The sequence below is a fragment of the Falco biarmicus genome, chromosome 9 (genome assembly GCF_023638135.1).
Source record: "Falco biarmicus isolate bFalBia1 chromosome 9, bFalBia1.pri, whole genome shotgun sequence".
Classification (NCBI taxonomy): domain Eukaryota; kingdom Metazoa; phylum Chordata; class Aves; order Falconiformes; family Falconidae; genus Falco; species Falco biarmicus.
Window position 1 is genome coordinate 39,741,254 of NC_079296.1, and position 23,857 is coordinate 39,765,110.

At 52.0% G+C, this 23,857-nt stretch overlaps 2 protein-coding genes across 2 annotated transcripts; one reads left to right on the plus strand and one right to left on the minus strand.

The window, feature by feature from the left end:
* The first annotated feature begins 9,429 nt into the window (after positions 1 to 9,429).
* EGR2 (early growth response 2) lies at positions 9,430 to 14,996 on the plus strand. The gene is made up of 2 exons (XM_056352516.1): positions 9,430 to 10,474; positions 10,816 to 14,996. Exons 1-2 carry the CDS (start codon positions 10,297 to 10,299, stop codon positions 12,036 to 12,038), a joined length of 1,401 nt encoding a protein of 466 aa, XP_056208491.1. The 5' UTR covers positions 9,430 to 10,296; the 3' UTR covers positions 12,039 to 14,996.
* On the minus strand, positions 14,471 to 17,570 carry ADO (2-aminoethanethiol dioxygenase). The gene has a single exon (XM_056352517.1). It carries the CDS (start codon positions 17,504 to 17,506, stop codon positions 16,769 to 16,771), a length of 738 nt encoding a protein of 245 aa, XP_056208492.1. The 5' UTR covers positions 17,507 to 17,570; the 3' UTR covers positions 14,471 to 16,768.
* Between the last annotated feature and the right edge of the window lie 6,287 nt (positions 17,571 to 23,857).

A 23,857-nucleotide genomic window follows, 5' to 3' on the forward strand; every position in this document is an offset into this window, starting at 1 on the left:
TGAATCAATCAGGGGGAGAAATGTACTTCCTGGAGCAAAACTAATTGTTGGACCTCTAATGAGTTGGAAAAGTGAGTTAGGACTGCAGCTTGAGAAAAGGGATGAGGCTGAAGAAATGGTACAGCCAGGAGAGCCCATCAACTACTGGATGTGGTGGAAGCTGCAACTGTGAATTTAAGTGTGGACATCTGTGAGAAGACTCAGAACAGAGCCAGGAGTCAGAGATGAGGAGAAGGACCTGGAAGAAAGCTTAATGGCAGCAACATAGGCAGGAGAAAAAGAATGCTGCAGAGAAGGTTTGGATGCAATATTGGAAGATGCTTAGAAACTTCAGCAAGAAAAATAATCTGAGGGGTAATATACTCAGCAAGGTGGAAGAAAAGAAAGTAACTGTAATGTATTCTACTGTGAAGAACCTTTCTTTTTCTGAGATACCTGGGTAGCAAGCAGCAAATTAGCAAATCCATAAAACAAATTTTGAGGGTAACCACACTTTCTGCTCTGACAGAAAAGTTTAAAACGTCTAACATAGTTTTTGTAAGGAAAAGGAAAATGTGCCGGAGGGCTGAGAGTTCTTAAGACCAAGTTATAAACCTTTGAAAATAGGATTTTATAATGGAAATGCAGAGATCATTAACTATTGTAAGCACCTCTAAGAATGACACCTCTATAGTAAATTACATTCAAATTAATATAAAACTGTAAAGATTCCCTGACAGCTTTGATTATGTAAGTTGATTTTAGTAGTTAAATGTTGACTTTCTATAATGTATTCTCCAAATATTATACTGAATGCTGCATCATATATAACAATTACCATGTCACAGTGCTATTTTGTGTAAATTAAATTATTGACAGCAATATAATTTTGTATTCACTTTATTATTTTGATTCATTTTTCTGTCAAAATATACAATGACTCTTCACTAGATTTAGAAACCAGAAAAACTCTTTAGATGGTGAAGTATTTTTCTCCGCACATTATTTTTCCTTAGTCTGTAATAAGGTTGGGGGGGAGAGTGAAATGCAACGTTTCATTCCTTCTCCGACATTGTGTGTGTTTTTAGACACGTTGTTAACTTTAAATTGTGTTACAGTGAGTGTGCTTACCAGAAAGCCTGCAAAGTCCAGGGCAGCCCTGGCCAGCTTCTCTGGGCATGCTGCAGACCTGGAACTTTTAGTGTGTTCCAGCACAAGTGCTGTCCTGAATTACAGAATTTATGGTATTTATGATATGATCATTATCCAGCCTACCCTTAAGGAAGGTCCGTTGTACATCACAGGGTGAATACTTCCTGTTCTTTGATATTTCTTATGGATAAAAGTGAAAAACATCATCTGTTTGGTGCTGCTCTTTCTTCACACCTTTTCTTCCCACGTCCTTTGTGGGTTACAGCAACAGTGACTGACCCTCCTTGGATGCCTGGAAAGCACTTGCAGGTTATTGTTTTAATGGAAAATGGATACCTGTAACATAGCACTTACAAGTTTTCTCATTAACCCTCCTCCAGATGCACAGCCTGTCAGCTCCTCACGACCTGCTCGAAGCTAAAGTGCAGAAACTGGGACACCAGCTGCATCTTCCTACTGGATCTTGGCTCTTTTCCAGGCAGGTACCCTGATCTCTGCTGCAGAGCCAGTCCAGCTGGCTCACTTTACGTAAAGCTCAAAGTCTGTGTCAGAAAGACACAGGCAGGCCTCAGAATGACTCTGAAACATGGTTTTGGCCATCATCCTGCAAGGTGGAAGAAATGCACTCAGCTGCATTTAGGCAGAAACAAGGTCTGAATCCAGCATGTCATACACTGTGGGCAAGGACTCTAATTCTGGGTATAAAAATTTCCTCCGTTCTGAGTGGTGGTAGAAAGGCTCAGAAAATCTCATCTTCTCAGATGGTCCAGACCAAGGAGGTTGGGGAAAGCCTACCTTGCAAATCTCAGTGAAATTTAGTTATGGCTTAGATGCAGCCAAGCCTTAGCCACATCTGCACCTGCTCGGTAATAAAAAGCAAAGGCACATCGGCAGTCTTGAAGGCCTGGGAAGCAGTTTCTGGTCCCTGGGCCAGTGAATGCAGACTTGTGGCCACACAGCTGTGGGCCAGCTCCCTTTTCAGCAAACTGGCCCAGGTCTGCGCCCCATGTAGTGCGCTAGGAACTTTAAACCTAAAGTTTATTTTTCAGATGTTCTTTGCAGTTGTGTTATTCAGCTGAACTAAGCATGTGGAGCTGAGGAGGCTGAGAGGAAAGCTGTGAGTTGCCAGCATGGAGAGGATGGGACACGGGATGAGAGGTAACAGGGGAGGGCCAAATCCTCTCTGACTTCACCATGGATTTAGCAGTGTTCTCCGAATCATCAAAGTTCCTTTGTCTATTGACCTGAGGTTGGGAACACATAAAATACATTTGCTTCATATGGCACCAGAAGATGGCAAAAACTCATCTGATACTGATTAAGTACACTTAGCTATTGCACTTGCATTTAATTCAGTATAAAATGTTATTATACTGTTACGTCTGCAGCATACACCAAATTCTCCTGTGCGCTGTTTTAAGGGACAGAAGCCCAAAGAGACACTTGGCAGTCTCTGTTGGAGATTAGTGGTAGTGCTGAAAGTAGATGTCACTTTGTAACCTGGTTCGTTCCTTTTTTCCTTTGCTTAGCCTCTGTTTGATACACAACATTCAAGATCTACGGTATGGTGGCATTAGTAATAGTGTGGACATGGAAAAGAATCTGTTTGCTCAAAGACTAATCTGTTTTTCTATTAGATGGTCTGATAGAAAAACGCTAGAGCTCTGTCAGCCTTGCCCTCCTAAGATATTGGTTATTGACATGTATTCTGTTGGCAAACTGAACGCATTAACCATTACTGCAGAGAGAACTGTGGAAGCCCCATGTCAGCACGACCATTTGTGTTAGCTGCTTTATAAAATCCCAGAAAGTCATCGATGAATGGATTTCCTTCTAGCTTCTTGTCTAACATTTAGCAGCCGTCCCTCCTTTGAATGTTTAACTTGTAAGGAAAGATCTTATCCCTGCATCTTTCTGTGTGCAATTCCATGTATCTTTCCCTGTATGACGCCGTTTTGCACACAAACGTGTACAGCAGTACGGTTTTAACAGAACCAGCCTCACTTGGGAGCAGACAAATAGACTTGGGTCTTCTTCTGGCACAGGCACAAAACGCTAAGCCGTGATGCTGAATTTCTCTTTTGGCCTCATTTCTTGTTTGGTTTGCCAATGTGGGAGTTAATCATATAAACACAGAAGTATGGGGGATAGGGAGAAATACATTCTGTGTTGTCCTGTTCATGTAGCTCTGTTCTTTGCTGGCTTTGTTAATGTATTGCTTACAGCAGTTTAAATGGCAGGGGTGATGAGGAACAGGTGGTCGTGAGAAGGAGTTAATGTGAGAAGACATGGAGAAATCATGTTGCTCAATAGGAGTCGCTCCTCCCAGCATATTTCTGTGCTAGCCCATACAAGTGGGACTCTATAACAGATCCTGTTGCTACACCAGAAGATACAATGGCATTGAGTTCCAGTGCTAAACAACTATATGTCCTGTTTCAGCTAATTCTAGCATCTGAGATTTTAGGTGGCAGTCATTCCCCTGACGTGTGAGTGCCCAGACATTGTGGTGGTGAGCTAGGCCTTGTTAGGACCTCAGATTACTAACCCAGAGAGAGGAATTTTGCACAAAAGGAGGATTTAAAGCTATGACAGAGCAAATGAACCAATAGCTGTTCAAGTTATTCTGAGAGTTGGGAGAGATGAACCTGCTGGGCAGGTATTCCCTAACAATGTCATTTTGACTTTACTAGCCTGCCTTCTCCTTGATGTATCCTCTATTTTTTCAAAGAAAATCATCTGCTCCTCTCAGTTGTTTCAAAGTAAAGTCACAAGAATAGCTTGTTCCCACTCTATTCCAAATATAGCTGTTGGCAGCAATTGCTGAGATAAGGGGGAAGGAAAAGGAACTACCAAGGAAGAGGAAAGGCAGGAGGGGGAAGAGAGAAGAGAGAGCTGAAAAGGTTGGTCAACAGAGAGTAGAGAGAGATACATGAATGAGAGGGCATGTGAAAGGACAAGAACAATACACCACAGCAGAGAAAACAAATCAAAGATAGAAATAAAATCCTGCAAAACAGGTGGAAGCAGCCCAAATACAGAACAAAAAGGACCATGCCCACCCTCAGGAGAAGTTTGAGTTTTAGCCTTGAAAAGTAACCAAACCTTAAATAAAATCATGTCCAATTTTGACTTCCACTCAGATTGTAGGGGTTATAGCATCAGAAAACTTATGCTAATTTACACTGCTTGAAGATCTGGCCCTAGAAATTTTAAAGCAAAATGTGCTGCTTATTTTAATCTCTTGTGGGATTTTTAAAAAATTCTCTGCTCCAATAAAATTTGCTAGCAGTTCTTAACAGTAAACCATCCATTGGGTAACTTTGCTGAAAATGAACCTGAACACCTTTCGTCTCGGGAGTACATAATCAGGATGGTCTTCTGGTGAGACTGGAGCATGTAGACATGCCCTTGGGAGCAGAAAATAAATGATGATAAAAACTAAGGAAAAGCCAGAATCACGCTCAGACTGACTTACCCAGAGGAAAGAGCTGAGTTTTCAAGGCTCAAGGCAGACTGGTTTAAGACCAAAGCACAGAGAAATGAGACACAAATGGAAACAGGTTCTGAGAAGTGGTGCATAGACAGGGCAAACACAAACGAGTCCTTGGCAATCTAGAAATCCTGTGAATGGCTCCAGCTTCCCTGGAGGGGTGGGAAGTTTCTGAGAAACATCCCACAGAGCTCTTCTGCTTCTCTTCTCAAAGACTGCTTGGAAAATGGTGCCAGAGTTTTGCTTTGCCTCCTGCTCTGCTGAAAAGAGATGCCACACATGACCTCACTACTCCTCAGCTGAGGATAAAAAGCCGTACCCAGTTCTGAAGGTGCTGTTTCCTATAAACTGAGTATGTCCGGAAAGCCTTCTGACAAGCCTTCCAAGTACTCAAGCACTAGGTAATGGGACCAAGAGGAGAACTGAAAATGTGACACTTGCTATACTTCTTTTATTTCAGTCCTCCAGGGTCAAAGGCCACTTGCATTGTTAAGGGCTAAACTCCATCAGTTCTCTCCCTGGACTAAAGGCCCAGTGCAGCCATGGGACAAGGTGGTGTTTACACAAAGCACAGGAGAAATGAGGACAGCAGGAAATACAAGGGTAAGTGAAACTAGTTTCAGAAGGGACTGGAAAGCAGAGCTTAGCAGGCAGACTATCGCTATTCAGAAACAAAGTTGTCATTTTGAGAGTCTTGTCTCGTAACTGATACATGTATCCGAGTTATTTTCCCTGTTATGAGAAGCAACGCTTTTTTTTTTGTGGTTTGGTTTTTTGTTTTTTTTTTTTGTTCCCCCAGCAAGCATCATGCAGAGCTGCTACTTTTGCCTTTCAGGAGGGACACCCACCCTGTGGCTTGCTCCCAGCACTTCCCTGGGGTGTGTTGTCTCCATCCTGACCCCCTTGGGGCTACGAGAGTCACAGCCTGTGGGACTGCCATCAGGCAGCCCTGCCGCCCTGGCCTGGATCTCTGACCCAACAGGGCTGTACTTTGGTGTCTCTATAGGTAGCACGCCTGTGATGTAAAGCTTTAGTGGTGCTGTTATATGGGGAAACACCAGCAGCACTCAGCCCAGTTCTCTGCTTTTTGCTCAGCTGCCGTGTCCTCGCCGGCTCCCGGGAGCGTTTTCCCCCAGGAGAGGGCAGTGGAGCCCGCACACTCTTCCCGCTCCCCTCCCGCCGGCTGCGGGGAACTTCCACTCCCGCCGGTGTTACATCAAGAACGAAAGGGGCGAGCAGAGGTAGGACTTCCAGATTTAATACATCGGCTAGAAACCGTGTAAGGGAACATCAAGGAAATGTTCTGCACACTTAATACGAGAATGGGTTTTAGGCAAACAAATTTGTTGTTGCTTTTATTTGACTGGAAGTTTTCCCTGTCACACATACGTGTTTGCAGCCACACAAATTTAAACTAGTAACTTGCTGATTCCACACGGGTTTGTTTAATTCCTATAGCCCGAGTTAGAAAATGTTATTGACATTTAAATAACCCTTCAGGATGCTGCTAAGGGTCTCCTGAGCCAAATCCTCACAATAAAGTCATTTACTTGTTTCACATTTACAGGCATTCATCCTAAGACAACAAGCAGCCCTGGCTGAAAACAGCAGTGTGGTTTCAAGGTACTGTAATTAAGGGTAGACTGGGATGCCTTCTCCTCTACTCTTTAACCATCCCCTTCCCCTAGCATGCCAGCAGTCAGGCAGCTGTTTTCTGTAGGTTTGTGTTTACAGCAGGTTTCCCTGGCTGGGTACCAGGTTTCAGTGACCGGCCAGCACAGGCTGAGAGGCTGCATCAGGCCTGTGAGGGGCAGGCAGGGTATATTTAATGGAAGTGGCTTTTGCCTACAGCCAGGGAATCCAGCAGACACCCCTGGCAAAACAAAAGGCGTTAGTAAACCAGCATTTCTTCCTGTGAGGACATGACAAATCTCTCTCCCCCAGTGAAAAGGGGCAAATTTAGGAAACTCTAAAATCCAGCATTGGAGAGAAGAACTTCTCTTTTACGTGAAACATCAAAAACACACACCAACCCCAACCTGAATCTAGTCCAGACATCCCTTGCTGTTGTCAAAGGACAGGGTCACCCACCTCCTATCCAGGAACAAGTCCCTACTCCCAAGGGCACCTGCTGAGCCAGGGCTGCTTTAACATTCCTGAAAGCAGCAAGGTGCACAGTGGAAGTGGTAGGGTGCATTTCCCAAGCAGGCCTACTAGCATTGCTGCTGTTAGCACATGAGGTCGGTCAAGTTTTGCTACAAAAGCATAGTAACTCCCTGGACAGATGACTCCAATGTGTGCTGTTAAGCTGGTTAAATGGTATTGCTAGCTCCACAGATGATGAGCTGCCTTTTCTTCCTCAGCCACACTCAAGCTCAAGTATGGAGGCAAGGACAATTTTATTTCTACAGCTCCTGTCTCAGGTACTTGTGGTAGAGAGTGACCGCAGGAAAATATACACAGTGCAACATCTGCTAGTACCTGGTTAAAAGTGCAACTACAATAAACCCAAAGGGGGCTGGTTTCAAAGAAATTTGGAATAAAAGAGAAGTTCTGCCCTTCGGCTCTGAACCCTCCTCAGTCAGTGCTACATCCAGTCAGACATGTCATGCATGTATGAGGCACAGCTCCTTTCTTGGTGCGAGTGAGGCTTTGGCAATTTACACCAGCAATCTGTCTGTCATATGAAACCACGTGGTTTATAGGAACCACAGGAATCAGTAGGACTTTTTGCGTGTAACGCTCATTGACGTCAGTGCAAGTTGGACCGTCTAATACTCGGAGTCTGGTATAATCAGCCAAACGGGATCAAAGGCAAAAAGCACATGCAAAGCACTACAGCAAGAATATCTGTAAAGGGACCAGAAACATTTGAGTTTCATCTGTCAACATCTTCCTGAAGACCAAGCACTAACTACATTTCAATCTCACCCCGTACCAGATCCTGCTGCCATTAAGACAAAGGTCCTATTGAGATAAGTGACTTAATTGTCCCTGTAAAGGCTGGAAGTCAGACATAACTTACCCCATTCTTGAGAAGGCTTTTAAAGTTAACCAACAAAGTCAACTAACAGTAGTATTCCTTAGGTGAAGATAGCTAGGAGGTACATTAAATTTTATTTGTGTCAGTCTTCCATTGAGTCCTTCTCTGTGGTGGAAGAACATTAAATTCTCCAAGTTAGTTAAATGCTGGAATTGAGATGTGGGGAGGTTAAGGTGGGACGTGAAACCTTGGTTCTTCTTTCTCCTGTGTTCATTATGACTTAATGTCATCAGTGGGCACGTGATATTTTCATACAATACAGGAAGATGATGCAGAGTATCCCCAAACCCTGCGTCTGATACATCTGCGATGTTTTGCAGTAAAGAGGATCCTCTGCTTAGAGTCACCTGTTTCTCAAATTCATGTAAAGTAACTTGACCCACAGCACAACAGATTCCAATATTTTGTTCTTTCATAGTAGCGATTAGACCAATTATAGCTCAGCTGTAATGGAAAGGTACAACACAATTGCTCCTACTTCTCAGTCAGATTTCCCAGCACCTGTCTCTCTCTGTCTCTCTCTGTCACAATTTAACTTTTAAATTGAGATGGGTTTTTAAAAATTAAAATATCTAGAATCCTACTGAAATTGAGCACAAGCTTTCTTTCAACTAAATCTCCTATGCCAAACTATTGGCTGTACATTAAGTGCTAGGGAGGACGGGTAACAAAAACCTACGTTAAAAACCACTAGGTATTATATATAAACAAATACTGTGCACACTTCCTCGATCACAGGTGAAGGAAAATATCTAGGTTTATCCCTACTATTCCTTAGCAAGTATGACAAATGCCCCTGAAATGTGTACTTTTTCAGGCATGCTCCTGTCTAGCCTGGGCTCTGCGGTGACCGGACAAGTAGCAAACCTGGAGCATCACTGAAGGCAGTGAAACAAAAAGAGAGGAACTGAGAGCGCCTTTCCCAGCTGGGGTGTGAGGTGTTGCATGGATAAAGAGGGGCCAGAGAGACAGACACCCTGTGACAGCCTTTGGGATCCCAGGCAGAGGTAAGTGCAGGCACTGTGAGGAACATGCCACGCTTCTGCAGCATGTGCTGTAACGTACTAAACCCCGTAAATACTGGTATATGTGGCTAAAACTGAAAGTGAAGAGTTTTTAGCCTTCCTGTGTATTCTCTGGCCTGACGATTTGGAACAGGAGTGTGCTTTTGTAGCGTCTCTCATATGTTGCCACGTTTTACTGCTGCTTAGGTTGTCAATGGGATTTTTTTTCTGCAGACCATGGAAAAGGGGCCTTGCATGCTACAGACCATATGTGAGAGTTGCTTTCCTAAACGCAGGAATAAACAGCCATAAGCCGAAATATTCCTAAGTAATGAGATTAGTGACATGAGCATAGCATGGGATACAGCTTTCAAAAATAATTACATCTGACACCCTCATCAGCAAGAAGATGTAGGGGCTGCAAGCTTGGGAACAGCATATGAAAGACTGGCTTCTCCTGGGAAGGGAGGCACAAGGGAGGTTATTTTTAGTTCTTGGGGAGGGGGGAGGCTAGAATTTAAGCACGCTCTGCTTCGATACCCTCATTATGGAGGAGATCTTGGGGAAAGAAAAGCAAAACCGGGAGTGGAAACGGTGCTGGGGATGGGGCCTCGGGAAGCTGTGGAACACGGCAGCGGAAGCAAGAGGCTGGTCCGCGCAGGGTGCGAGCGGCGGGGGGGGGCATGGAGGGGGCACCCCCGCCGCCCCCCCGTCCCCATCCCCGGCTGCGCCCGTCGGTACAATAACAACCCCCCGACGGCGGAGCGGGCGGTTCCGTTTGCGCGGCGGTATATATAGATCAGACACTTTCCAAAAAAAACAGCGACACGCTCGCTCCGCGCGGCGCCTCTTTCCACCCGTAATTCAGAAAAACAAAACAAAACAAAACAAAAATTTTATTTTTTTTAAGAAAGGAGAAGCCGGATTCCGTGAATGCGGCTGTTTCTGACCCGCCGCCGCTCTGCGGTTACGGGCTGCTGAGAAAGTGAGCGGGCCCCGGCGGGGCGGCCCCGGGACCTCCTCTGCTTTTCCGAGCTTTTTAAAATTTTCCGGAACGAGCCCTAAAAAGGGCAGGGGGGCGGGGCCGGATCCGCTCCTTTTTAGGACAAGGGCCCCGCCACCGGAATCCCCCCCTGGGCGGCGCGGCGGGCGGCGGCGGGGCGCTGCCGGCGCGGCGGGGGCTGAGCGCGGCCGGGGCGGGTCGGGGCCGCCCCCGCGGGGCGCGGAGCGCGGCGGGGAGGGGGGGGGTCGGGGCGGGCGCGGGGTGGCGGGTGCCGCACGCGGGCGCCCACGTGACCGCCAGGCCCCGTTCCTCAGTCCTTATATGGGCAGTGACGTCCCGGGCATTCAGGGGGCCCCCATAAATACTTACCGCCAGACTTGTCCTCCAGCGCGAGCTGCGGCGGGAGCGCGGCTCTCCCGGGGCACCGCGGGCACCGCACCGCCGCGACGGGGCGGCCGCCCGCCCGCCCGCACATGCCTCCCCGCGCGCCGCGCCGGCTCCCCGCCGTCCCCCCGCGCCGGTAGTGGGAGGCTGGGGGAAGCGCCCCCTCCTCTCCCCCTCCCCGCCCCGAGCGCGCACCGCCGGCCGGGAGCACCGCTCCCCCGGCCGCCCCGCCGCCCCCATGATGACCGCCAAGGCGGTGGACAAGATCCCGGTGACCCTCGGCGGGTTCGTGCACCAGCTCCCCGAGGGCATTTACCCCGCCGATGACATCTCCGCCGCGCTGCCAACTTCGGTCGCGATCTTCCCCAATGCCGACCTGGCGGGGCCGTTTGACCAGATGAGCGGTGTGGCCGGAGGTAAGCGGAGCCCGCGCAGGTGCGGGCCGGGCCGCCCGCAGAGGGCGGCGGAGCCCTGGGGCGGCGGGCGGGCGGGCGGGGGGCGGACTGGGACGGGGGCCGCGGCCTCCCCGCCGCCCGGCCGGGGTCCCCGGCGCCCCTCGCGGCAGCTCTGCCTCCGCGCCCGGCTCGGGGGAAAAGTTGCGGCGGGCGCGGAGCCCCCGCAGCCGGAGCGCAACATGTGCGCGCCGCAGCCCCGCGCCGCGCCGGGCCGGGGCGGGCGGCGGCCGGAGCCGAGGCCGGGGCCGGGCCGCCCGGCGGGTGGCGGCGCGGAAGGCTGACCGGCTCCTTTTCCCCCCCAGACGGCATGATCAACGTGGACATGGGCGACAAGCGGGCCCTGGACCTGCCCTACGGCGGCGGCTTCGCGCCCAACGCCCCGGCCTCCCGCAACCAGACCTTCACCTACATGGGCAAATTCTCCATCGACCCGCAGTACCCCGGCGCCGGCTGCTACCCCGAGGGCATCATCAATATCGTCAGCGCGGGGATCCTGCAGGGGGTCAGCACGCCCTCCTCCGCCGCCCCCGCCGCCGCCCCCGCCGCCGCCTCCTCCGCCTCCTCCTCGGCCACCGCCGCCTCCGCCGCCTCCGCCGCCTCCCCCAACCCGCTGGCCGGGGCCCTCGGCTGCACCATGGCGCAGGGCCAGCCGGCCGACCTGGAGCACCTCTACTCGCCGCCGCCGCCGCCCTACTCGGGCTGCGGCGACCTGTACCCGCAGGACCCCTCCTCGGCCTTCCTGCCCGCCGCCGGCGGCGGGGCGCTGCCTTTCCCCCCGCCGCCCTCCTACCCCTCCCCGAAGGCGGCGGCGGCCGACGGCGGGCTCTTCACCATGATCCCCGAGTACGGCGGCTTCTTCCCGCCGCCCCAGTGCCAGCGGGAGCTGCACGCCGGCCCCGACCGCAAGCCCTTCCCCTGCCCCCTCGACTCGCTCCGCGTCCCGCCGCCCCTCACGCCGCTCTCCACCATCCGCAACTTCACCATGGGGGCGCCCCCGGCGGGCGCCGCCCCCGGCAGCGCTCCCGGCGGCGGCGGGGGCGAGGGCGCGGGCGCCCGGCTGCCCGCCGGCGCCTACAGCCCGCACCACCTGCCGCTGCGGCCCATCCTGCGGCCCCGCAAGTACCCCAACCGGCCCAGCAAGACGCCGGTCCACGAGCGGCCCTACCCCTGCCCCGCCGAGGGCTGCGACCGCCGCTTCTCCCGCTCCGACGAGCTCACCCGGCACATCCGCATCCACACGGGCCACAAGCCCTTCCAGTGCCGCATCTGCATGCGGAACTTCAGCCGCAGCGACCACCTCACCACCCACATCCGCACGCACACCGGCGAGAAGCCCTTCGCCTGCGACTTCTGCGGCAGGAAGTTCGCCCGCTCCGACGAGAGGAAGCGGCACACCAAGATCCACCTGCGCCAGAAGGAGCGGAAAGGAGCCGCCGCCGCCGCCGCCGGCGGGTGCCCGCAGCCCGGCGGCGGGAGCGGCGCCGCCACCCTGGCCCCCTGCGCGGCGCGGACGCGGACGCCCTGACGGCGCGGGGTGGGCAGGACCCAGCGCTGAGCCGCTGAGCCGCCGCCGAGGGCGGCGGGGCGCGGAGCCCGGCGGGGCGCGACGAGCACCTGGTGGCGCCGCGGGGCTCCCCCGGGCCGGAGCGGGCCGGGCCGGATCGGGCCGGGCCGGGCCGGCCGGTGTACATAGGGGCTGCGGCGGGAGGATGGATGCATGCAGTGCCGTCGTGGTGAGGTGTCCTTGGTGCCTTGTGTGGTGTAGAGCCCGGTCCCCTGTCTGCATGTGGGGGGTGCCTTACCGATCCGCTCCGACGACAGCGGCGACACCGAGACCGGAAAGTTTTCCCTCCCTGGTTTTAGTATGGCTGTACATTTCTGCCTATTAATATTGGGATTTTTTTTTTTTTTAGAGACTATATTTTTGTACGCACTGGCTTGGGGTTTTGTTTTTGTTTTTCTTTCTGGTGACTTAAAAGTGTTACGTTTGTAGTAGGACTTGGGACGGGTTGTAAATACTCTGGCTGGAACCGACGCCCGTTGGCCGCCGGGACCCGGCGCGCAGCAGATAACCCGAATAATGCACAACCACTAACGGGAGCTGGAAGGAGAGAGGGTTTCTTTCTGGCCGCTCTGTAAATAAACTTTTCGACCATAGGGTAGGTGCTTACAACGTTTATAAAAGACGACAAATAAATCTCTTAATTATGCTAAATTGACAGCTTTATTTCCGTAGGTTCCGCCGCCCGGCCCGGGGGAACGGGTGCCGCCCGCCCGTCCCCGGGGGGCTGCGGGGCAGCCGGGCCCGGGCACCTCGGAGCGCCCCGCCCCGCCCCGCACGGCCGTGGCGCGGAAAACCAGCGGCCCCGGCGTAGAAGCGCTCGCTCTCGGGAGCGGGGATTCCCCTCGGAGACGACAGACGGGATAATATCAGCCCGGGGAGCGGGGTGGGTTTTTTTGACTCGCTTTCTGTTTTGTTCCGCGGTTACGGTCCGCCCCAGGCAGCCTCCCCGAGTGGGCTCCGCAAAAGCGGGTACGGCCGCCCCGCGGGGACAGCGGCTGCGGCGGCACCGGGCTGCGCGGGCGGCACCGCGCCCGTTCTTGGGGCTCCGCGGGGCCCGGGGGCGGCGGCGCTCACCCCCGCGGCACAGCCGGGCTTTTCCTGTTGAACCCATCTGGCCGCAACGGCGCTCTTGTTTTTTTGGTTTTGGGTGGGTTTTTTTAACCTGTTTTGATTATTATTTTTTAAGCAGTTATCCCGGCCTGGCCCCGCCAGGGCCCACCCTCGGGTCCTGCCGTCGGTGCAGGGCCGTACCGGTCCCGCGGGCTCACCCCGCTGACGCAGCGCCCCGGTACGGCCCGCACCGCACAGGCGAGCCGTGCGGGAGGGACCTCGCCGCTAACGCCACAGCCCGGTGCCGCAGGGAGCGGGGGCAAAGCCCTTGCCCGTGCCCTGGTGCAGGGTCGTGCTGTGCAAAGCGCCGGTGGCACCTGCTTCTGCCGTCCGGAACGGCCTGCTCCCTGTCTCCTCGAACGGGCACCGGCTCCTTGGGCAGCTGCGCTTTCCTTGGGAAAGGCGTTCAGCAGTAGTTGAAGCAATACGCCCGGTTTTGAGTTGGAGGTGAAGCAGGCTTCCAAAGCTGGGCATGGACCAGTCCTTGCAGGATGAAGCCACGCAACGACACCAGCTACAGAGCCGCCACACTCACCACCCCACCGCCCCTTAGCAGCACAAGTATGCCTTCGCCTTCCCTGCTGCATCTCTTGGCAGGTTGCAGCTTCATCTCCTGATGTCGTGTGCTCCTGGCCCCCAAAAGCAACCACAGCCTGCTGCCGGAGGGATGTCACGGGAGCGCAACCCCACAGGAGCCGGGGCCTCCCTGGTCGGCATCGGTGGGCTGCAGTACAGGCAGGTGGATGAGGTTCCAGTGCTCTCAGACTGCTGCGCTCCCAGAGGTACGGCCTCAGATAACTGCAGCTCCGCCGCAGCCAGAGCGTCGCGAGCAGAACTGGGATCTCAGCTAGCCAGGTGCACAATCCAAGGCTCCACTCGCACTCTCCAAACTACCCTCTGCAGCCATGCTACAAGATGAAAACCCCAGTCAAAAGCAAACTGTGATCAACAACATGGAAACTAAACCAGCTGAATTAAGGAAACTGCTGATGACTAGCATACAGCTACAAAAGAACCTTACATTGCGTACTGGTATCGGCAATCTTAAACCTGTGCCTTTGCCTTACAGTAACAGCCAGGTTTAAAAGTGGTGATACTGCATGTGCCTGGATTTGTCTACAGGCACCGGTGGAAGATTTGGGCGAGAACCGAGCGTTAAGCATCGCCTTGTGAAGAACGGCCACTCGCACCATTTGGACTGTTAGGCAAAAGAAACCTGCACTCTGTACCATACTTGGTTCCAGACTCTTGTACTTGTGAAGGAAGTAATGACTGGTCAGTGGTAAGATATCCTGTATTTATTCTATAACTCAGCAATAACAGTAATTTTGCTGTTGTGAAAACACAAAAACCAGACTGCAGAGAGAAGGAACGGCATCATGGACTTAAACCTTCTGCTTACAGATATCCAGCACGTATGAAGTAAGTTTCAATTACTGAGTGAGCAAGAAGTTACACAAAGAGGCTTTTCTTTAATGCATCTCAGGTTTTGCTATTTCCCCCAGCTTTAATACCTTGATGCTAACACCAATAAAAAAAAAAAAAAAAAAAAGTTTTGCCGCGGTTGTTAACAGCACTCCGCAGCATAAGGGACCATGCTGTCCTCTATGGAAAGATGCATTAAAGTCCTATCCCATTAAACATCTCGACTAGGTTTTGCACATGGAGGAAAAAAAATTAAAAACCAAGCAGAAAGACCTAAGGGGAGGACAGAGCGGACGAGATAAAAATGTTCTCTGTCGCAGTTTGTTTTTCCAGTACAGCTGTTTGCATGCACCACGCTATCTTCTTTGTGGACTTTTGTAAAAGGATGATGGTCTTCATTAGCATCGGAGAGGGTTAGAAACGGGCTGTAACACAGGGAGGCATTGCGTTATACTTAATGACTACATTCGATACAGAATTGTTGCACATTAACTAATGCTAAGCTGCAGGGGAATTCCAGGAAAAACAGGTAAGCCAGCTGCAGAAATACCAGACACTTTAAAGTGCTGTAAGAATAAATGGAAATCGCCTGAAATAATTTCCACCATTTTTTCCTTGCAAAAGAATTAATCCATGCATGCATAATGCTGACTGTATTTTACACTCATTCTTTTGCAGGAAAAAAAAAACCAACCAAAAAAAAAAGGCAATGCCGTATCAGAATCATTTAAAAATTCACACAATTCACACATACAAGCCACTGTACAGGAAAAACAAGTCTGCTTTTATAAATACACAAAGAAAAATTAAAGCCAGTTGTGGAATGATTTCTGGAGCAGGTTGGTACATCGCTTAGGAAGTTGGTCAGTCGTGTTTATTATTCAAATTCCCACGTTGTGACCAAGCAGGCCAAGGCTGCCCCGGTCTGGGTCTGGGGTACGAAGTGTGCGTTGGGATGAAGAGGCACGAGACCAGTCCCTGCAGTGCAGATGGAGTATTTCACCTACAGAAAGTTTCTCCCTTGTTAGAAAGACCGCATCCCCTGCCGTGGACAAACCACATCTCCAGACTGCTTCCATCATAGCAAGGCAAAATTCATGGTGTCTCTTCTATGCTATGTTTATTTAAAAGCCTTATGAAAAAGTAGTCTTTATAAATAGTATAAAGAGGGAAACTGCAAGGCTTCGAAAGCCCAAAGTGTTCTCTTGTCCATATAAAAACACAGACCCTACTTTAAAGAGAAGACATCGGGTCAAATCTTATCTGTACCTAGGGTTATGTGCGCTGCTGTATATATAGGGTTTGCAAACGTCACGTTTCTAGAATAGCTTCCACGACTCAACAGTGGATAGTTGGTTTTTCTCTTAAGATGCCCACAGCTTCTGCTGCCCTCTGCCACTGCTGCATGAGAGGTTCCAAGCAGGTTAACGAGCAGCCGACTAGTCTCCTTCTCCTAGCTGAAGGAAATATGCATAGACGTACTCTGTAATTCTCAGTTGCAATAGCGAGATCTTAGAGGCAATGCTTTAAGGTACGGATAAAAAGTGATTCTGAACCTGACAGTGCCCCTTAGGAGGGGGAGCTCCCTTAACTCCAGCCGCGGGGATTGCTGGCATTTACTGGAGGCGCACGTCCTGGCTCAGGAGCTGTTCTGGGCCGGTTTTTGGCCCGCAGACTCTCGAGGATGGCCGTGGCAGACGGCGTGCCCAGCGGCTGCAGCCAGCCCAGCCCGCTGCCCAGGCTGGGGAGCCCACCCCGCCAAGCCGCTCGCGGCGCCCCACGACACCTTCGCCCTCCCGCCGGGGCCGACCCCCCGCACCGCACAGGGCGCCGGAGCAGTTCCTCCTGAGCGCTGAGGTGAGCGGCAGCTTAACGGCGCCGCTCCGCCCCACCAGCCCAAGGGGAATAAACGCACCCCGGCACTTTGCTCCCCCCGACTCGGCACGCCCGGCGGGCCTCGGCGAGGAGGTGCCTGCAGCACTCCCGCGGAGCCCCAGCAGCGCCGGGCCCGGGCCGCCTGGCAGCGTGTGGCCGGGCCGGGGCGTGAGGCGGGCCGGCGGCGCCGGGCAGGGTGCAGCGAGCGGCGGGCTCTCCCCTCCGGGCGGCGCGGGCCGAGCGCCCACCGCCCCAGCGGCCGCCGGGCCCGGGCCGCCGCCTCAGAGGCAGACGCGGGGCCCGGGGTAGGGCTCGCCCCCGCACCAGAAGTCGGCGGCCTGCGGGGTCTCCGTCAGCCACACCTCCCGCGGCAGCGCCAGCGGCTCGGCGCCCGCCGGCGGCCCCTCCAGCAGGCGGTAGTAGTGGCAGTCCCGGCCGTGCTGGGGGTCGTAGGGCGGCGCCAGGATGTCGAGGAAGGCGGCGGGCCCGTCCACGGCGTCGATCTGGTGGAGGTTGTCGGTGTGCGGCGAGAGCAGGCACGGCGGGGAGGCCGGCGTGTAGTGCTGCCGGGAGCGGTACAGGGCGCGGTGGCAGGGCCCGGCGGCGGCGGGGGGCGGCGGGGCGGCGGCGGCGGCGGGCAGCGTGTCCATGCAGGCGATGCGCAGCGTGCCGTAGAGCACCTTCAGCATGCCGTTCATGCCCGGGTGGTCGTGCAGCGGGATGCAGGCGCCGCTCCGCAGCAGGAACACGCCCATGCTGAAGCTCTCCGTCTCGCAGATGTGCATGTAGCTGACCGGCGGCACCACGCCGGCCCACGGGAACCCCCCGCCCGCCGCCGCCGCCGCGGCCGCCGACGGCCCCCGCGGCGCCAAGTGCAGGTCCTCGGCGCGCACCTCGTCCAGCAGCTGCTGCAGCCGGTGCAGGTTCTCCCCGAAGGCCGGCCCCGCCGGGCTGCGGAAGGTGATCCGCGCCTGCCGCGCCACCCGCTGGATCAGGGAGGCCATGTTGTCCCGGGGCATGGCGGCGCCCGACCCGGCCCCGCCGCCCCCGCCGAGGCAGGCGGTCCCGTCGCCGCTTCCGCCTCCGCCCCCTGCCCCGCCGCGCAGGCGCGCCCGCGCCGCCGTGCACCACGGGGCTCGTAGTCCTGCCCGCCGCCGCCGGGGTCCCGTGGGGGCGCGGAGCCGGGGGCGGCGGGAGGGGGAGGGGGGGGGCTGCTGCTCCCAGCAGGGCCGGCGGAGGTGAGCGGCCGGCGGGGGCCGCGGTGTGCGGGGCCCGGCCGGCTGCCGGGGGGGCGCGGCGGCACCGCCTGCGGCCGCCATCTTAGCGCCGCGGGGGGCGAGGCGGGAGCGGGAGCGGGAGCGGGGCTGCTGCGGGCAGCGCCTTGCGGAGCCCGTGGCGGAGGGACGGCGGCGGGGCCCCGGGCGCGGGCAGGGCTGTCACCCGCCCGGAGCCCGCGCAGCGCCCTGCCTGCCCGGCCGGGGACGGCACCGGGGCGTCCGGCGTCCGCACAGCTGCGGGGGGGCCGGGGGCGCCCGCGCGGAGCCCGCTCCTCGGCCCGCAGTTTGGCGAGCACGGCAGCGCGGGTACTGTGGCACGGACGCGCCGCAGGCTGGATAAACAGTTTGGTGTCGGACACTGATTGCGAAGCCGTTTTGGCACGTTTATCGCTTCCCAGCCTCCCGACACCGCCTCTCCTGTTGGAGCACCGGCCCGAGGTCTCGCTGCGTGGCACGCGCTGTCCTTGATGTGTCTCCTTGCAGCCGCTGTTGAGCGTGGTTGTATCTTGGTTCGTTATCTGTAACCGCAGACGAACATCGAATGAGCACATGGAGTTCCAGACGCTGATCCTCAGAGAATCCACGTGTGACAGAAAGCATGGATAATCTCTTGGCTCGGTTCCAGCCTGGCGGAGCCTGCACGTGGCTCTTCCAGGCTGATGTACAAAAGGGTACAGCATTTATTTTGCCAGGGCGTTACATGCGACGTTTTATTTCATTTATATATCTGTGGCAACGATCCTGTCACCTTCTTTCTATGACTGTGCATAGCAGACCATGCCTGGAAAATACTTGGGTTTGGAAATCGACCTGTTAGTGCTGGGATAAACAAAGTTAGGCAGTGGTCACACAAATACACGGACTCGTACCGCCTTGAGTTCAGTTATTTAAGCAAGTGTTCAGCACCGACGTAGGCGGTAGGTCTAGGCCCACCTGGTTAGATTCTGAAAAACAGCCGAATGACAGTACTCAACCAAATAGGACTCCAGTGGCTGCAGCCCACAAGTTAAAAAACTTAGTTTAGAAACAAGGTAAACCAATGTGTTTTCTTGATGAAAGGCAAATACAAGTCTTAAGATGTGCATTAAACTTAAGTAAGATCTGTGTGGCTTTACAGTATTATTACATACATTATACGTGAATTAAAGACAGAGATGTTGCAGACATGTGATGGCCCAGTAGAAGATTAAACACTGACAGTGTAAACAAAGATTGGTGACTTCAGTCTCTCTGCCCAAACCTATTTCCCTCCTATAAAGAAGTGGTGCACAGAACGCACATTTAGGTAATGGCATTGTTGCTTCCTCTTCGTAGAGGAGGATGTTCATTTGAGTTGCTCCTTTAGAGTTCCACCTGAAGCTGTAAAGCATTGCAATCTTCATCCGTTTCATCTTCACACACTGATGTTCTAAGTAATTTCTCTCTCCAGTGCCAGTGTTGCAAGCGCAAGGTGAAGATCAGGTGGCATTTCTGTGCTTCGCAGGAACAGGGCTGCCTGGCAGGATGCTTAGAATGAGGGGGCAGATGCCTTGGGTTGAGCCCTGGTGTCTTTAATGGCCTGTGAGCCTTCCTGTGTTGGAGTGAACTGCTGAGGACACCGACAGTCTCACCATTGCTGTATTGATTGGCAATTGGCATTTTGTCAGAAGCCAAGGGATGTGGAAGGGTCCGTGTTCAGTGTGCTCTTACTATTCAGTCCCCTTCTGCAGGACAGTCTATATATTTACAGATGTATGGACTGGAATTTTTGGCAGTTATCTTTATCAGTGATAATGATAAATTATCTCTCTATTGGCTTAAGCTATCCATTTGCGTCCTGCCTCAGCAATTATGTTTTATGCTTGCAAGTGATTGCTAGAATGCTCACTTTTGAACACACTGGTTCTCTTTCTGTGCAGCACAAAAATAAGCTGTTTTGTGGAAACAAATGTTGGGTATTGGTAGGACATTGTGGGCTTACAACGTGTGGTTGTAAGGAAGATTGGCATGGAAAACCAGGATCCTGAGTTCTGATCTTGACTTGCTGGGTGATATTAGGTGAGTTAATTGACCCTTTTAGTGCTTATCACTCAGTAAACCATGAATCACACCTCCTGTGTACAAGGGTGTTTATCAAGATTTTAAGAACATCTTTATGTGAACATTCCCAGTGCCACGTTATGTGGCTGATAAGGTTTATATTTTGCATAATGGATCACCTTGTGATCCTCGATGTTTTTAACTACTGTATTGATTTCCATTTCTAACAGATACAGGCAAAAATATGTCCTTGGCACTTAACATTCCAGTTTAATGCTGTATCACACCCACACCTTGCAGTGCAGTAATATTTAAAAAAAAAACCAACAACAACCCCCAAAACAACAAAACCTCGAAGGAAAAGCAAGGCTGCCCAGCCAACTGACAAATTGACACGTTTTTTTGTTCTGAAAGGATGGATTCTTAGCTGGCCTCTACCATCTTGAGTGCGCGTGAAGGCAAAAAAAATAATCATGGTGTAGTTGCTCGGCTGGGCTTTTAGACTGCTTTGTGGTGGTGATGCAATGACCAAAGTTCAGCCCGGTGGTTTTGTGATCCGACCAGTGTGAGGGAGGTCAGGTTCAGGTTATGGTTTTGGTCTCCTGCTGTGTTTGTTTTCTTCCCCACACACAGAAAGAGAATGTGTTAAGTGTTACAGCTGTTTTCTCCTGCCCACCCTCCCCCTTCTTTTAGGCTCTTCTCCTTTCTACCTGAATTCTCCTGTGGGACTGACAGTTTTTCAGCTTCTCACTTCTTTGTTGCCATTAAGTATTACAATTCCCACAGAGTCTGTAAAATATCCCATGCTCATTTTCACTTTCTTCTAGGAGTTGCTTCCCAGATCCTCTTAATTTGGTTTGAGAATTTGGAATTAGCTGTAACCATCAGGTGAAACAACAATCTTGAATAGACAGCCACCTGCTTAGAAGGTCAGTTGTTAGCTGTAATTAAATGTTGTGTTACGATGCTAGAATGTTTTACAAGGTGTAGAACTTGGATAGCCAGCACAGAAACCATCCTGTTTTAGAATGTTGCCAACAACTGCAGATGCGTGTTTACATTGACGCAGATTCTTATTTTTTGTCCTAAGAACATCTTTTTTGCACTTTTCCTGCCACCAGTTCTGTAAGGGCATATAGATTTCTTTTTTTATATAGCTACTGCTACCACCAGTCAAGGAGATAGGTACGAATGCTAGCCAAATGCGATTCAGATGAGAACAAGACTAAAAAGAGAGGAGACAAACATGCCTGTAATATTCGCTGGCTCTCCAGTAATGGCTTACGTAAAAGAAAGCTGGTTATCAGTTATTCATCAGAGAATTTATGTGTCATTTGAAATACAGAGGAGTGCTAGATATAACTGTACTGAAATTAAAAGGCGAATTAGGTTCATACATATACACCAAACTTCAGGCAGATATATGTAACATCAAGACTCCCACCCACCTTTACCACTTCATTACTGACACGCATCCTGTATTCCATTAACCACATCATTCACCCTTCGCTTCACTCTTCATTTGTTGTAGCCTCTCCGTTAAATGCACTATTTCTATATGGAGAGCACACCATTAATGAGTTTTATTGGCAGTTTGCTACTGAACAGCCTAGAGCAGGAGCTGGAGTGACTCAGAGTAGGAAAGGCTGTGCAGCGTGCAACTCCCTGTGCATGAATTTGCAGAGATAACAAGCTTCATTCTGATCCTCTGAGTTTAGCTCCACTGGTTTCATGCTTTCCAGTGGTGCAAATCAGGCCTGTGCTTGATGACTCTGACACCGCCCAGGTTAGGCTGCGGTGAGGACGCTGTGGGTTAGTCACGACCTTATTCCTTCTGAACTCTCTGACTGTCTAGGACCGATCCTGGATGTGAGGAAGAAGGAGTTTACCAGTGTGGTTAGAAACTGCCCTCCCTTCGTGCACTCCCTTCTGGACGTGTGGTTTGCAGGAGAGTACCTCTGGCCAGCGCTGCCTGCCTGCGTGCTGTCGCCCTCGGCCACTGCAGCTGTGGAGCTGCGCGAGGCACTTGCCAGCTGTATGCGGCGGTGACAAAAAATGGAGAGAGTGAGCGGGAGAAATCCCCTGATGGTTGTAGAAAGAGTTATTACTTGAGTTTTCTAAGTTTTTCATCTATCTTTAGTGTTTTCCAACTATATAATCTGGGAAAAATATGACCTTTATGCCTAAAACATAAAAAATATATTCAAGAATAGTGTTGAAGTGTCCATAATCCTGAGTCCTCAGATACAGGCAGGAAAGTAAAAAAAGATTTACTGAGATTTAGTTACTGAGATGAAAGAAACCCACAGCTCAATTTGCAAGTGTAATTCTGGTCCACAAAAAGCTGTGTATTGCCGCTCTTTCTTATTACTGGCATAACTTTCAACATAAAATATCAACAGGAATGCGTATGGATACTTTGTTATGAAGAATGTAATTAGAAATTAATGGGAATCATTGATTAAGCTGGTTAATCTTACAACGTATGGAACACTGTCATTTGGACCATCACTTTTAGTCTTTTAAGTGCCGGCAGAAAAGGCACCGTTAAAGGTGTGGTATGTTTACTTGTGATTTCTTCTCTGCATATCTTTATTTCTGGCTGTATTAAATTTATTTGATATTTTACATAAGTGCATTGAAAACCAGGAAAATGCATAGAAGTCATTTATCATTTTATTGATATAAATTCCTGTTAATTTAAATGCTGACACTACCTGTTGGGAAAGTTGAAACCTGTTTCCTGGGATAGCTGGTACGGAATGAAAGTCATGCTTGGCTGTAGTCCCGCTGCTCTGTTAGCATGCGGGGTTTGTCTGGTTACTGGTGAAGTGGAGGACCTGGGGCCAGTCCTGTTGCCCAGCGGTGAGTGCGGGGTGCTGTGGCCGCACCACCGTTACGCCAGGGAGTAGCCACCCGGTGCTGGCTGCGCTTTTGGCCCTCCGCTGTTGTAGAAACTGCTTCCCTGTAGGTCCTTTGAATTCTGTCACTGCCTGCCAGACCCATGGGGCCCCTCCAGCCTCTGACATCAGTGCCAAACTCCACGTGTTTTTTTTTTCTCTGTTACTTTTTCAGAGAATCCCGAGGGTCCCGTTTGGCCACTCGGTGGAAAACCGGAGGGTGGGAGAAAGCTTGCAAGGTCACCTCTGTTTGGAAGCAGCTCCCTTGGCCCCCAGCCCTCCCCCCAGCAGCTGGCTTTCAAACGGCAAGGGAAGGCGGCGTTGATGCGGCCCAGGGGAAGGGCCCGCTCAGCGTATGAAGACTCAGTGTCCTCGTTGTGGGGCAGCGATGGGGAAGGCTGCTCCCTTGCAGGGAAAGCCTTGCGTTTCTCTCTGCATGTCTGTTCTCCCGCTGTCGCAGACTTCAGTGCCGTATTTACTTTTGCCTGCCTGGAGCTAGGTGTGGTGTATAAGCACTTTTGTACTAGGGTAGGGTGTGATTCTGCTCTGTTAGAGCCTGAGGGTTGCAAGTAGATAGTTTACTAATTCTGGGGTCCCAGAGGGCACGAGGTGTGGGTCTCCTACTGCTTGTGCTATGCTAAGTAGTGATCACGCACCAACTTTTAGGCAACCTGACTAGCAAGTTCTAAAATAATCCAGCTTAAAGAGTTAGTGCTGTGCAGCTGAGTCACTGTAACCTGCTGGGTGCTCGCTCACAGCCTTCCCTCGCTGCCAAAACCACTTTAGCACAGACTACCCTTAAGCTAAGCCATTCCTTTTTGCAGTCACGAGTAAGGACCGCATATGGTCACGCAGGTGATAAGCAGTAGTGCATGAAGCCATAGTAACCTGATTGCCTTTGGTTATATGTGTAAAATACTGTTTTAAGGATCCCTTTTCAACAAGAGAGAATTATTTCATTTTTTAACCATTCGGGATCAAATTTATCCCAGTGGGGATCTATACAGGGTTAATCAATAGTGCTAAATTTAAGAAGGAAAGAATAAGTATCTTTTAAGGAATAGTCAAGGAACATTCTTCTATTTTAAATAAATGATACATTTTTTTCATGGAAAGAGTGTGCAGCAAAAGAAGAAGTGCACAGTAAAATTTAGTGGGTATTTAGTGGGACAGA

Bases quoted from the DNA above. Each gene is read 5' to 3' on its own strand.
- EGR2 (XM_056352516.1), top strand. From the start codon at position 10,297: ATGATGACCGCCAAGGCGGTGGACAAGATCCCGGTGACCCTCGGCGGG. The intron at 10,475-10,815 runs GTAAGCGGAGCC...TTTCCCCCCCAG, and splicing joins GATGAGCGGTGTGGCCGGAG to ACGGCATGATCAACGTGGAC.
- ADO (XM_056352517.1), bottom strand. From the start codon at position 17,506: ATGCCCCGGGACAACATGGCCTCCCTGATCCAGCGGGTGGCGCGGCAG.